The sequence below is a fragment of the Haliotis rubra genome, unplaced genomic scaffold (genome assembly GCF_003918875.1).
Source record: "Haliotis rubra isolate DU_JTF1 unplaced genomic scaffold, ASM391887v1 Scf173, whole genome shotgun sequence".
Taxonomy (NCBI): domain Eukaryota; kingdom Metazoa; phylum Mollusca; class Gastropoda; order Lepetellida; family Haliotidae; genus Haliotis; species Haliotis rubra.
The window spans coordinates 1,394,408-1,409,709 of record NW_025765703.1 but is presented as its reverse complement, the minus strand read 5'-3'; the positions used below and the strand labels follow the sequence as shown (position 1 = coordinate 1,409,709).

At 43.4% G+C, this 15,302-nt stretch overlaps 1 protein-coding gene across 4 annotated transcripts in view; it reads right to left on the bottom strand.

Annotated features, from left to right (window-relative positions):
* LOC124272820 (serine/threonine-protein kinase PLK1-like) overlaps window positions 1-15,302 on the bottom strand; it is a 56,312-nt gene that overhangs the window by 28,040 nt on the left and 12,970 nt on the right. For all 4 annotated transcript variants that reach the window (XM_046708043.1, XM_046708040.1, XM_046708041.1 and 1 more), the window contains exon 3: window positions 3,160-3,269. In XM_046708043.1, the coding sequence (XP_046563999.1) occupies window positions 3,160-3,269 (110 nt within the window). The remainder of the gene's footprint in view (window positions 1-3,159; window positions 3,270-15,302) is intronic.

Below are 15,302 nucleotides of genomic sequence, written 5' to 3'. Positions count from 1 at the left end.
TCTTTATCAAGACGATCTGAAAATATTCGATTGTAGACCAGACAAATCAGGGACAGTGAAGAAACAGTTAGACAGTATATATGTTGATCGTATCTCGCCTGTAATGTACAATGATTCCAATGTACCATTCATGCTATTTCAACAAACCAGATGCAACCTTCTTATCAGTGTACATGCCGTTGGCCACGCACCTTGTGGATACAGTCTGCTATATTTAACTGTTAAATCGGCTACGGAGAGAATGATTTCTGCAGTTTCTTTGCCAACGTGTGTGCAGTCATATCGACGGGGTAGCTTTACTCTCTATCAAGTATCGATCTCCACCAGCACTCACCCAGGCAGATACTACCTGATCCCGCTGTGAGGGACCCCCACTCGAGCATGTCTGCTGCTGGCACGACTCAGGTGGACGCCAACACACCCTGGGGTGGGGGTATGTCAATGTGGGGGTATCTCAGTGTGGGGTCATCCAGGGTGTAGGGATTAACAGAGGTGTAGGGTCAACCATCTTGATACAGGGCTGCATGACCAAAGTTTCACACTTAAAATCTCAGAGGCCTTATCAAGGGATGTGTTCATAATCTCCTGCCTTTAAAGGTATACAGCGTTTTGGTTTTTGAAGATCACCTTTATGAGTTGTTGCTAGGAAAATCCAGCAATGTCCAGAAACATGTTATGTCGAGAGGGAAACATGGACACGCTGCTTGATTGATGGTTGTAATTTTATTATTAGGTCTTGAAGTTCATATTTTGATAGTCTCAACTACAAGCAAGCTGTTGGGGTTCGTTCTAGGTCAACAGAGGTTCATCAACAATGCTCTAAATGTTACCTATATTTATTTTTAAAGTGAATACATGCGTGTCTATACTGCAATGGAATGGTTTGTGTTTTATATACAATAAAACCTTTTACTGTTGCGATACAGTTATGAAGACATAAATTACTTCTTTCATTTGTATGTAATTCGAACTAACAAAGCTTGTGACTCGGAAAATTGTTCTTTCGTTTCAGCACACCTCCCACCTTTGACCTTCAAAAGTGGGTCAAAAGACGCTTGTCCGGAAATGAGTCATCGACTCTTAAGACCCCTACGCCACCCAAATCACTGGGCTGGGGTCAGGGTATATACCCCAAAAGACCACCAGCTCCCCCATGAAATCAGGCCTACCCACAGGAAGGAAGACAGGTAGATCTTGATAGGGTGACCCGGTAGGTGGAGCCATCCGGCCAACTTGTCAATCCATATATCGTATCACTCGGAGGTAATATTTAAATGACACATTTTTAATGTTGTTTCGACACAGTAAATTCAATACGCCCGGATATCCACAAAGCCACACTCTCACCACGTAGTTAGGCTGTCATAAACATACATTACTTATTCAGACAGGGTCGTGAAAAAGTACAGTTCATGCCGCTGGGTGTATATGAAGGCAATAACAATTTGTAACAAGGAAATAATTTCGTCTCATCAAACCCTCCTTCAATCAGAACACGCCTACTAGCGATCTGTACACGTCAAGTATACAGTCCGCGCGACCGAGGCGCCTCCATCCTGGTTGTAATGTCGAGCAATAACCAACCATTCTTCGATGGTAATGGGCCACTTTGCTGGTCAGTTACACAGCCAGTATATCTGACCGTATTGTGCGTGTGTATCCAGCTAAGACTCCAGTAACGAGATGGTCAACGGGCTTTTCACTGTTTGTTTACGAGGCCACTGATACATATATATTGGTGAGAGAGGGCAAAAGTTAATGTACACAAAACTTGACCCCCGAATTACCTCGGTATATGCTATACAATCAGCTAATCCAATGATGGTAGCAATGTAGCGACTGGGTTCTTTAGTTAAAGCAGATATATAGTGTACAGTAATGCAATACCTAGCTTACCTGCATGTATATTTCAATATGTCCTATTCATACAGGCTCTATACACTGTAAACTCTCAATGAAGAGGTCACAGTATAAACACACAATGGCACATCTATTGTTACATTGAAACACACCTAATAATATCCCGTGGAGCAGATACTGAAGTACAACCACCTCAAGATCTCAAAATATTTGTGAAATGTTGAAATGATATAGGTCGCTTCATATCAGTACAAGTATGTAGGCAATACACTGCCTGCACACCCACAGTTAGGTGACTTAACCACACGTGGTATTATAAGTCTCGTCACACGGGAGAATCACACGTGATATACGGGGGTGGACGATACACTAGGTTATACCTCACCAACATGGTATGTATTACTGAGTGTCACGTTACAACATGTCTTCAAATAAATCACAAGGAGAGTGTCAACTTACGTAATAGTCAGTGAAAGTCTCACAAAGTCGTACATGAACAAAAGCTTCCCCTTTTTATGTATCACGTAGATAGTAAATAATTCATGAATCGGACGGTCCCACAATTCAAACAAGCATGACACTTACATGACACTTTCATGACACTTAAGTACAATAATAATTGACGACGACGCCATGTCCATCTGTTACATATGCATTAGGGCAACATTTGGTATTTTTTGTGTTTCTCATCGTCCGACCAACCCTTCTAATTTTATTGCTGACCCCCCAAAAAACTCTTTTTCCCCATTCCAACACGTACACCGCCGACTCGAACCTAAAAACGTACCGTATGAAATGTTTATGTTATAATCAGTCGCTGCCACAAATCCAGAGAACGCGAGAAATTGTAATAAGAATTACAATAAATGAGAATCAAGAACATTATTCAGATAATTTTGTCTTTATATTTAGTTTATTTTTACTTTTCGTTTGTTTGTTTTTCCTGACCGACCGACCCATGTTCAGAATTCGGTGGCTACGTGAAACACATAAAAAAATGATGCCCTAACACACAATGTTTTGAAGGGACGGGGGTCATGGGGGTGGGGGTGTAATTTTACAAGGCCAAAGTGTTCAGTGCATTTTTAACATTGCATCGGAAGTTGTCAACGTTTCGAGAGAAAGAGACTTGGGGAATTATTTTTTTCGTGATATTATGTCATTTGTTCGTGATATTATGTCATTTGTTCGTGATATTATGTCATGTGGAAAGCAGTTTGAGCAGGTGTCCAATCACATAGCTCACATTGACAGGCCTCATTCCAGTTTCTTGAAGATTATATCTATAATTATTCTTACCTTCTGACGCTGGTGAGGCTTCGCTATCCTGGTTTTAGAAATTATTTTCCCGGCGTATATTTTGTTGGAGTTTAGATCCAGTAGCTCATAGCAACGGGCGAAACCTCCCTGAAACAAAATACAAATAACCATTTAAAGCAGTTGTCATGAGAACAGATTAATATCGACTATTTCCATGACGAGCAAATAAAACCCGTTTCACTGAGATTTACGTGCATGATACACAGCAAATACATGTAGAGCTTATCAGGGTTTACACTTCCGGAATAAATGTGCAATAAAAATCATTGATTTCCTGTCGTGTAAATGCAGGTTGCTCCGCATACATACGAATAAAACAGGAAATATTTGCATTAGATAATTTGACTTATCGTTTTTTTCCTGTATAATTGTCGACATTAATTTCAGAGAGCTGAATGAACACAAAAGCCACCATGGTGGGCAGTGTGTCACGACAAGTCAGCAGGTGTAACACAGATAACCTCCTATCCTAACTTTTATCATGCTCGTTGGAATCAAGTTTCTCAAAGGTGTTTCCGGTCGGTAACAAGCCGCACACGTGATTTCATCTTTTCCCCGCTCGCACACACGTGTATTTCCACACAAACTGGTTTTGCACAAGACAACAGACTGTGATTGTTGAACGGGCATTTTCATTTCAATACCAAAGAAACCCACAGGGATATTTATCAATAGTTTCTTCTATGAACACATCATTCAATAAATGTTGAATCTTTCTCTGGACGTAGTAGAAGTAGGTGTTACTCAAACAAATGGATATTTGAAGGGAGATAAGCTGCGTTAACGCAATAGAGACACTGATAACATTCTACGACAAACTGCGCTGAAGGCTATTCCATCGCCATTCATGTGGCAATGGCGTCAGAAACAGAAACACCATGTCCAAAGCTTGGCATTACTCGGCACGTGACAATACATTCAGGTTTACAGGCTCATTAATATAGAGTCGACGGCCATGGCCCCAGGTTTACCTCTATATCACACGGACATACATCAGATGGCCAGTCTAACCTCATACATATGCATTGAAACAGACCCAGATATATTGGGTGGTGTTTGAGTGACACTGTGTGATGCCACCTGACACGTGACCGGTCAGTCCCATCATCAAAGTAAGCGTCTGTCGTCTGCATACGAACCTATCGTCTGCCCGAGGCCCTGATGAATTCTGTGTCTCAGTAAGTGTTGTGACGGGGCATCAATAGGTTCCGTTTATCTTTCTGTATCCCCTTGTATATCCTCATCTTACCCAGCTTAGCTTATCTAACCAGAATGTGACATCGTATCTCGAGGATCTATCCACATGTTGCCATGTGACCTTTTGCCCTAAGTACCAAAATATTATATACATTTAGCATAAAAAAGAATAGAAAAGCCAACGATCAAAGATGGATTCGAGAAATATCATCTGTGTTCTTGATAAACAGTCTTAATGTTTTCTCAAGAGAAACTACACTAACATGACAGACCAAAGAGAAACGTTACAAGTCTGCTGCAGGTCGAGACAGTAACCTCATTGGTTGTGTGTACAGCATCTCAATTAACGCAACTGGCCGTGTATACCGCATACCTGACAAGGGTACAGGTACTTAAGGATGACTAACAACCCTCAAAGTGTCGGTTAAGCCCTCTTCCTGACCCGTGGCCATACACAAGTGTTTGCACACGTCCCCTTGGCACGAGGATGCACTCATAAGGTGTTTCAGTGTCCCATATTAGAGAGATATTCACAACTTTGTATCAAACTATCAAGTATTAATGTCGTCGCAGAAACGAGACACTGCCACAGTAGAAACAACAGATTATGAACAGAATCATTCGCAAAATATTTTTTCCTTTTCGACAACTCTCACCGAGACTGAAAGTATGTCAGATCAATACCCCTCCTCAAAATGGATATAACACTTGAAGGTGGTGAGTCTACACCGTCTGCCCAAGGCTTCAGAAGACTGGGGGTCGTATGACAACATGGCTGCCATCTGTTTGTTTGTCAGGGTGGGTCACTTCCGGGCTTACACGACATAAAGACCTATATCCTGTCGCTCCCGCTCCCCCCATACAGACAACGCCAAGCACTTCCACTCACAGGGACACTGGCTTACTTACTGGACTCCTGAACCAAGTCAGGAGGTGGCCATATTGAACTTCCTGGGGCAGCTCCTGTTGATGCATGCAGAACAAAATGGAGTACATTCGGTTTTTGTCTATTTTCCTCTGGGAATGTCGCGCAAGGAAATATTATCTTATTCCACAGAGCTTAGCACTGTGTTGTTCTTGTAAAATACGTTCCTGTTTAGAAATGAAAAACAATAACAAGGAATTGAAAAAAGCCCATGCTCAAAAAAGATCTTTTAAATCAAAATATATCAATTACTTCAAACGCTAGGCGGCTCGTCTCATTACAAACAGTCGTGGTACAAAACTGACAATGTACGTTCCGAAATGGCGCCTTGCCTCACTCCATGTTGGTGGTAGATATTAATACTGATGAACGTCATGCAGCTGAATTCTTTGCATACATTCTTTAATAGAGGCTCGACGTCATCTACCCTACATAGAGGGACGTCTCTACAGACGCTCAGGTATAAACACCCTGTTAAACCGCTTCCGGTTGTGGGGCCTGTGGGAACAAGGGTGAGAGGCATGTTTATGTATGGACCTCCTTCAAGTACGAGTACCGAGAACCGGCTGTATAAAGAGATCAAGTGCACGAATCAATAATCCAGGTTCATTCAACTAGACACAAGGGAAAGTGGTGATCATGCCATGACTAGCTGTTGTCGGTTCGGATCCAGGTTTCCGCCGACTGTGGTTTGTCAGCACCATACCACTGGTCGCGCATTGTACCCTGTGGCACTTTAAGCTTTCTTCCAATATGAAGCTTTCAAGTCGACATGTAGCTGTAATAATGTTTAAGCCACTTAGACATAGTTCTCTCTGCAAAGAATACCAATGTAGCTGAAGAACTTATAGTGTATTATAACTGCAACACGTGTATCTCCAGGGAAGGAAGGTTGGTAGCATGACAGAGTGCGTGATGGCGTGCGAACTTCTCTGTCTGAAACTAAAACCTTCTTGTAACCATAACGACGTTTAATTTCTTGGACCAGACTTCTGATGAGCGAGCACAGAGATGAAACTCTTCAGCTGCCATCTTGGAAACGACGTTACACGATATCCGTGAAACCAACCCAGAGTGATCCGACTTGCCCTGGGACTTGACGAGACATTGCAGCGTTGTGACGAGACCCTTGCAGCACACACCAGCTGAACCCCTGCACCATCCCGCCATGTGCAGCTCGACCATAACCAAGCCCTCTCACTGTTTTTTGTCGTTGAAGAAGTACACTTTAACAGCTTTTGTTTCTCCAGCATGAACTGACTTGCACTAAATTCATTATCCTCAATGCGCACCTGCTTTCACTTGCTCTCTCTACCCCGTGATAACAGTAAATGAAAGATTGATCTCCACTCGAATGTTTGAATGTTTGAGAAGCTACCCGCACTATGATACATGTTATTCTGTAATTGACTACTTACAGTTGACAATTACGTTTCCTTATTGTTTATAACAAGTAAAGAAATTACCTTATGTTCAAGACTTCAATGTTTATTTATAATTTTGTTCATTTAATCGACAACAACCTATATAACGCTAGCCATCCTGTAACGAAAAAGCTGTTTGCTTTAATCTTCTTAAAGTTGCATTAGTGAAGGTCCGGGTTAGAATTGATCTTCAGTAACCCATGCTTGTCGGAAGAGGCGACTAACGGGATCGGGTGGTCAGGCTCGCTGGCTTGGTTGTAACCAATTGCATAGATTGATGCTCATGCTGTTAATCACTGGATTGTCTGGTCCAAACTCATTTACTTACACACCGCCGCCATATAGCTGGAATATTGTTGAGTTGGGCGTAAAACTAAACTCACTCACTCACTCCCTGAAAGCTAGTTGTACTGCTAACTACATGTACCACGAGGTGGCTACAAGCTGTGTAATGATAGCCAACTTGCCTACAACTACAACAGGTATGACTACAACCTCTGTAACGCCAGTCACCCTGCCTACAACTACAACAGGTATGACTACAACCTCTGTAACGCCAGTCACCCTGCCTACACCTACATCGGGTATGAGCTACAACCTCTGTCATGCCAGTCACCCTGCCTACACCTACAATGAACTACAACCTCTGTAACGCCAGTCACCCTGCCTACACCTACATCGGGTATGAACTACACCTACAACGGGTATGAACTACAACCTCTGTAACGCCAGTCACCCTGCCTACACCTACATCGGGTATGAACTACAACCTCTAACGTCAGTCACCCTGCCTACACCTACATCGGGTATGAACTACAACCTCTGTAACGCCAGTCACCCTGCCTACACCTACATCGGGTATGAACTACAACCTCTAACGTCCAGTCACCCTGCCTACAACTACAACAGGTATGACTACAACCTCTGTAACGCCAGTCACCCTGCCTACAACTACAACAGGTATGACTACAACCTCTGTAACGCCAGTCACCCTGCCTACAACTACAACAGGTATGACTACAACCTCTGTAACGCCAGTCACCCTGCCTACAACTACAACAGGTATGAACTACAACCTCTAACGCCAGTCACCCTGCCTACACCTACATCGGGTATGAACTACAACCTCTGTAACGCCAGTCACCCTGCCTACACCTACATCGGGTATGAACTACAACCTCTAACGTCCAGTCTTGCTGCCTACACCTACATCGGGTATGAACTACAACCTCTGTAACGCCAGTCACCCTGCCTACACCTACATCGGGTATGAACTACAGCCTCTGTAACGCCAGTCACCCTGCCTACACCTACATCGGGTATGAACTACAACCTCTGTAACGTCAGTCACCCTGCCTACACCTACATCGGGTATGAACTACAACCTCTAACGTCAGTCACCCTGCCTACACCTACATCGGGTATGAACTACAACCTCTAACGTCAGTCTTGCTGCCTACACCTACATCGGGTATGAACTACAACCTCTGTAACGCCAGTCACCCTGCCTACACCTACATCGGGTATGAACTACAACCTCTGTCGCCAGTCACCCTGCCTACACCTACATCGGGTATGAACTACAACCTCTGTCACGCCAGTCACCCTGCCTACACCTACATCGGGTATGAGCTACAACCTCTAACGTCAGTCACCCTGCCTACACCTACATCGGGTATGAACTACAACCTCTGTCACGCCAGTCACCCTGCCTACACCTACATCGGGTATGAACTACAACCTCTGTAACGTCAGTCACCCTGCCTACAACTACAACAGGTATGACTACAACCTCTGTAACGCCAGTCACCCTGCCTACAACTACAACAGGTATGACTACAACCTCTGTAACGCCAGTCACCCTGCCTACAACTACAACAGGTATGACTACAACCTCTGTAACGCCAGTCACCCTGCCTACAACTACAACAGGTATGACTACAACCTCTGTAACGCCAGTCACCCTGCCTACAACTACAACAGGTATGACTACAACCTCTGTAACGCCAGTCACCCTGCCTACAACTACAACAGGTATGACTACAACCTCTGTCACGCCAGTCACCCTGCCTACACCTACATCGGGTATGAGCTACAACCTCTGTCACGCCAGTCACCCTGCCTACACCTACAACGGGTATGAGGCTACAACCTCTGTCACGCCAGTCACCCTGCCTACACCTACATCGGGTATGAACTACAACCTCTGTAACGCCAGTCACCCTGCCTACACCTACATCGGGTATGAACTACAACCTCTCTAACGTCGGTCTGCTGCCTACACCTACATCGGGTATGGAACTACAACCTCTGTAACGTCAGTCGGCCTACACCCGGGTGCCTACACCTGCATCCTCTGTAACGCCAGTCACCCTGGGTATGAACTACAACCTCTGTAACGCCAGTCACCCTGCCTACACCTACATCGGGTTATGAACTACAACCTCTTACATTCTTTAATGAGGCTCGACGTCATCTACCCTACATAGAGGGACGTCTCTACAGACGCTCAGGTATAAACACCCTGTTAAACCGCTTCCGGTTGTAGGGGCCTGTAGGGAACAAGGGGTGAGAGGCATGTTTATGTATGGACCTCCCTTCAAGTACGAGTACCGAGAACCGGCTGTATAAAGAGATCAAGTGCACGAATCAATAATCCAGGTTCATTCAACTAGACACAAGGGAAAGTGGTGATCATGCCATGACTAGCTGTTGTCGGTTCGGATCCAGGTTTCCGCCGACTGTGGTTTGTCAGCACCATACCACTGGTCGCGCATTGTACCCTGTGGCACTTTAAGCTTTCTTCAATATGAAGCTTTCAAGTCGACATGTAGCTGTAATAATAATGTTAAGCCACTTAGACATAGTTCTCTCTGCAAAGAATACAATGTAGCTGAAGAACTTATAGTGTATTATAACTGCAACACGTGTATCTCCAGGGGAAGGAAGGTTGGTAGCATGACAGGAGTGCGTGATGGCGTGCGAACTTCTCTTCAGTCTGAAACTAAAACCTTCTTGTAACCATAACGACGTTTAATTTCTTGGACCAGACTTCTGATGAGCGAGCACAGAGATGAAACTCTTCAGCTGCCATCTTGGAAACGACGTTACACGATATCCGTGAAACCAACCCAGAGTGATCCGACTTGCCCTGGGACTTGACGAGACATTGCAGCGTTGTGACGAGACCCTTGCAGCACACACCAGCTGAACCCCTGCACCATCCCGCCATGTGCAGCTCGACCATAACCAAGCCCTCTCACTTTTTTTTTGTCGTTGAAGAAGTACACTTTAACAGCTTTTGTTTCTCCAGCATGAACTGACTTGCACTAAATTCATTATCCTCAATGCGCACCTGCTTTCACTTGCTCTCTCTACCCCGTGATAACAGTAAATGAAAGATTGATCTCCACTCGAATGTTTGAATGTTTGAGAAGCTACCCGCACTATGATACATGTTATTCTGTAATTGACTACTTACAGTTGACAATTACGTTTCCTTATTGTTTATAACAAGTAAAGAAATTACCTTATGTTCAAGACTTCAATGTTTATTTATAATTTTGTTCATTTAATCGACAACAACCTATATAACGCTAGCCATCCTGTAACGAAAAAACTGTTTGCTTTAATCTTCTTAAAGTTGCATTAGTGAAGGTCCGGGTTAGAATTGATCTTCAGTAACCCATGCTTGTCGGAAGAGGCGACTAACGGGATCGGGTGGTCAGGCTCGCTGGCTTGGTTGTAACCAATTGCATAGATTGATGCTCATTCTGTTGATCACTGGTCCAAACTCGATTACTTACATACCGCCGCCATATAGCTGGAATATTGTTGAGTTGGGCGTAAAAACTAAACTCACTCACTCACTCCTGAAAGCTAGTTGTACTGCTAACTACCACGAGGTGGCTACAAGCTGTGTAATGATAGCCAACTTGCCTACACCTACAACGGGTATAACTACAACCTCTGTACCATCCAGTTGGAGAGGAAGTGTGGAAATACCACGGTGCCCTGTCTGCAGTGTTTACCCAGGCAGGTAGAAACACCGCCTTCAGGTCGCACTGACCCAAACGTCATGGCCTAACAATAGATCAGCTCATCAGCTTCTGCCTGCGACGTCGTCGGGTCCAGTGAAGTCGCAGCGTCTGATTAATGGCACTATCAGTCACACACGGATCCGGTCCTGTCTGATCTGTCGCCACCAACGACGGACTCAAGACACAGTGACCACAACCACGACTCATCATGACCTTCCACGTCCATTCATCCTTACCTCTCATGTCACATACAGACAACAGAAAACATGGCACTTAAAGATGAAATAATTCAATCGCATTAATTCTGTTTAATGTCATCTAAGTAGGTATGAATGAAAAGGAAATTTATATCTACTCATCTATTATTTCTCAAACTGTTTCTCGTGTTACCTCTTTTGTGGTAGGGACTGAGAGAGTCAGAGTGACCTTGGTTGGATTTGAAACTGATCAGTTCAAATGTTTTACATCTTACAAATGTTGTAACAGGCTATAAAAGGTTCAAAGAAGCCAAAACGCCTTAGGCACGATAGTTCCTGGCACCGTTACGGCAGACGGCGGCGGCGTCGTCTCCACACCTGTGGATATGATGAACGCTGGGGAATGCAGTACGATAGCCGTTGTCCTATCCACTTTCCCATATAAAAGCGGATACTTAAGTCAAAGCGTGATAATATTGGCGACTAACTAGGAGCTAGTTATTTATCCACGACATCGTCGACAATGATGGATATGACAGAGCCGTGCATTCCCCCACATCCATAACCTTTACATGCCTAATCGATATCAATTAAAAACTTCCCTAATGATGAAACACATTCTGAAAACCTATTCATCAGTTGTGTTATCAAATATATATATATCGCCGGCCGAGATAAGCCATCTCATTGCCATTGTTTAACAATTGATATCACATGCCGTATGAGAATTGCCAATCATGGCGGATGACGTTACCCGTTATCAGATAAGGTATCATGCCACGAGACTGCTGGGGACTGTACCACATGATCAATGGGGGAAATTCAATAGCTCAATAATGTGATACAATCGATTTGAACTATGAAAATTTAATCACTTGTTGAGCGATTGCATTTGTGCCTAATGTTCTTGTGAATGCCGTCTGTTATCAAGAGAATACAGACTGATCCCAGTCTGTGATATGCAGGGTTTGTACCCATATCACAGTACAGGAGGTCACCCAGGAAACTGTCACAGGTACACTGTAACAGGAAAAAGCACCGATATAGCCGGAAACATTTCTTGTCATAAAAAAGGGCCACAATGAAAACACCGGATTCCCAGATACACTCAACCAAAATAATTTCCCTCTGTCTAGAAACTCGTTTCGTTCTGAGGTCTTATTTCAAATGAATGTTTTTCCCTCACGATGTTTGGGTTAAACAATAAAAATAACATTATCAGTGAAAAATCTCTAATTTAAACATGGTATCGCATCAGTATTATGCCAGATGGATGTGATGAAGCATACCTGACCTGGTTGTTATTAGAATAGCTATGTCAATACACAAGCGATAGTGTGGTGAATACACGTGTATTAGTGCCCCCTCGAGGGATCGCTGGGGTATAAACACAGGATACACACCGCCACCGCACACAATGTGACGTTGTACCAACAGCGAATCAGGGCAGCACTCGGGGTCATTACTGACAAACGACTCCAAAATGGACTGACACATTTAAATGGTCGAGTCCCAATTACAGACCACCGACAAATATATACAGGTCAAACTGTCCCAGTGACTTATTTAGTACAGACACGCCCTTAACGTGGAAGACTAACTGAGGACAAAAGATTCAACAGGAGAAGGAGAAAAAAAAAAGGAAAATTATTTATTCAAGTGTCTAGCGAATAAATCGCCCGGCCATCTTGGGCCTGTTAGACATTAATGACAAATGGTACATTATGTTAAAAGCACTGTAGTGCTAAGATATGACATTTACAATATATTGTTAAACCTTATATTAAAATAAATATTTACCTTCAACAGGACGTGGCAATCGAGAGCAATATTTCGTAGGTACCTTACAGCCTTAATGCAAAACACTCAGATGCCTGACTCTGAGGGTGTGGGTTCAGATCCCGGATGGGGCTCAACCCAACAAAAGTACTAGAATATGTACTTTACTAAGAACGTGTAATCCCAAATATAACATATAGACTATATTTTACATTTAACCACTTTCCAAATGGCATTATGTATTTACAACACATCGTGTTAAGGGATTCATCCCGGCTTTTACAAGGTGCTAATGGGTCATAAGACTCCGATAAGTATGGTTTAAGGCCGCTTTGAAACCAAAATGCACAGGTGTGGCTCTAAATAATCTGGGATTCAAACCCATGATCATTACCCGGACAATATATACCGGGACGGACCAACGTTTACCCCACTAGAGGAGTACGACAATGAAGACTTAGCCTGTAATATACCATCCTGACAATACCTCTGTACAGGGTATGTCTGTATATCGGTAGACAGGGTGAGTATGTACAATTCTGATGAACCTCAGCTCATATACATAGTTCATATAGGTGTCGGCCAACTGAGTACAGTGCATCGTTCTGCAATAATCAACGAAGATAATACTCTTGGCAGGGTTGACGGTGTACTGAGACCGTGGCCCGCCCCTGTCAGAAGTTTTTCAGTGCACGTTTACAACGAACACCTACAATATTGGTGGTCTCATTGCCCCTCCTTATCCTCCCTGGACACACATAATCCGATACCTTATGTCGCAGACATACAACAACAAAAAAACACAACTTTGGAAAAGATCCAGTTTCTGCTTCCTGTGTTAAGAGACAGGTTTTTGTATATCTCTCACAAACACCTCACTCTTTTCTAAAATCCACTCCTCGTCAGCGGCATTCGGTGCTGGTTTGTCTAATCGAACCAGCCACCATACAGAAAATTAACTGTAACAATGTACTACCTGGTCACGTTTATATTTTTAAGAAACAAGATGGATGCCAATGTCGTCTGCTGGTGAACTCAACTACCTGTAGAATCTCGGACTTCCAGCCAAGTAGCTCACTGATCATGAATAGACAGATCCCCTTTAAACTACCTGTATTTGGCAGAATCTTTGAGGCGATCAAAACCCTGCAGTACAATTGCTTTGCTTGTGTGATAGGACTTCAGGATTTAAACCAAGTAAGTCTCTTACAAGCATCCTACATCTTAAGGCCTTACTGAAGTAAAAACTAATGAGAGACATCCTGACCAGCTCTCAGGACAAAATATTATTAGAACCGAGAAATTATACAAACACAATTAAAACAATTCTCTTCCTACATGTCGCTATTAAATACTACATACACACCCAAACTAAATATTTTAATGGAGAGGGTTGTAGTTAACGGGTCGAAGACACGAGAGGGTTGGTTCACAGCGTGAGCTCATACTGAAAACAAGGCGCGTCTTCGGGGTCATGTCAGACACTACCGTGACTATGCCATGACCTTTGACACCGTACCACCACGACTGAATATCAAATCCGTTGTGCAACATGTTTTCAGACGGGCAACTTGTTCGTCGGCAAAAACTCTTGTGCAACACTTTAAGTATGTATCAATGCGGCGGAGACGTCGTAGGGTGTCGTCTCTATAAAATGAGCGTTCGAGAATATATAGACAATACATGTGCTACAGACCATTGATCGTGAGCTGACAGAAGGCTAAGAAGGCGTAGTACTGGCACAGGTGATCCCACAGATCGTTATCAGATAAATATACCACCAGGAGAACCAGACACTTTGCCCAAGGCCGCGATTATCAAAGTAATAATTTCCTGACAACAACTCCTAACAGGGAACTCATAATTTCCTAACAACTACTAACAGGTCTACCCTGTAGACAAAGACGGGAACCAGCTGTATAATGTCGGCTTCAGTCACGTCTCGCGTACTTGTGGAAATTATCACAAGCAGAATTATGGCTGGAACAAAAGCATAGGGCCGGTAGGATTACCAGAAAAATGAAAGGTAATCTCCAAAACTGCACAGGCCACTCAGCTTTGCGTGAAAAACGTCTTTAAAGTGGAAAGTACCAAGCGATAAGGGGCGGGTGTGGCTTACAACTAACCATTACTGACTGAGAGGTAAAATGTCACAACACCATCCCCGACATTCTGTTACATATACTGTACAGGACGGGCACCGGCCTGGCTTCCACCACACAGTGTACAAGGGATATCGTATTCATTGCTTGAACCAGACAATTAAATAATAAATTGCAATAAACCCTAGATATTTAATAATTCTGCGCGCAGTTCCGAAGGTATTAATAACATCTGAAATCGAAGTATCGTATTCTCTTGATGAGTTGACATTGTGTGTGTCTTACGATACTGGTTGTTGAATCCGGGTCGGAACTCGTCTTTCTCACTGTTTTCGTATAAAAACAAAACACAAAGCTCACTGCTTGCGTGTCCCAACAGACCACGAGCCAACATAAAAAAATAATAATTTCAGTGTCATGTCCTACCACATAAACTCGCAGTTCACAAGCTAATATTA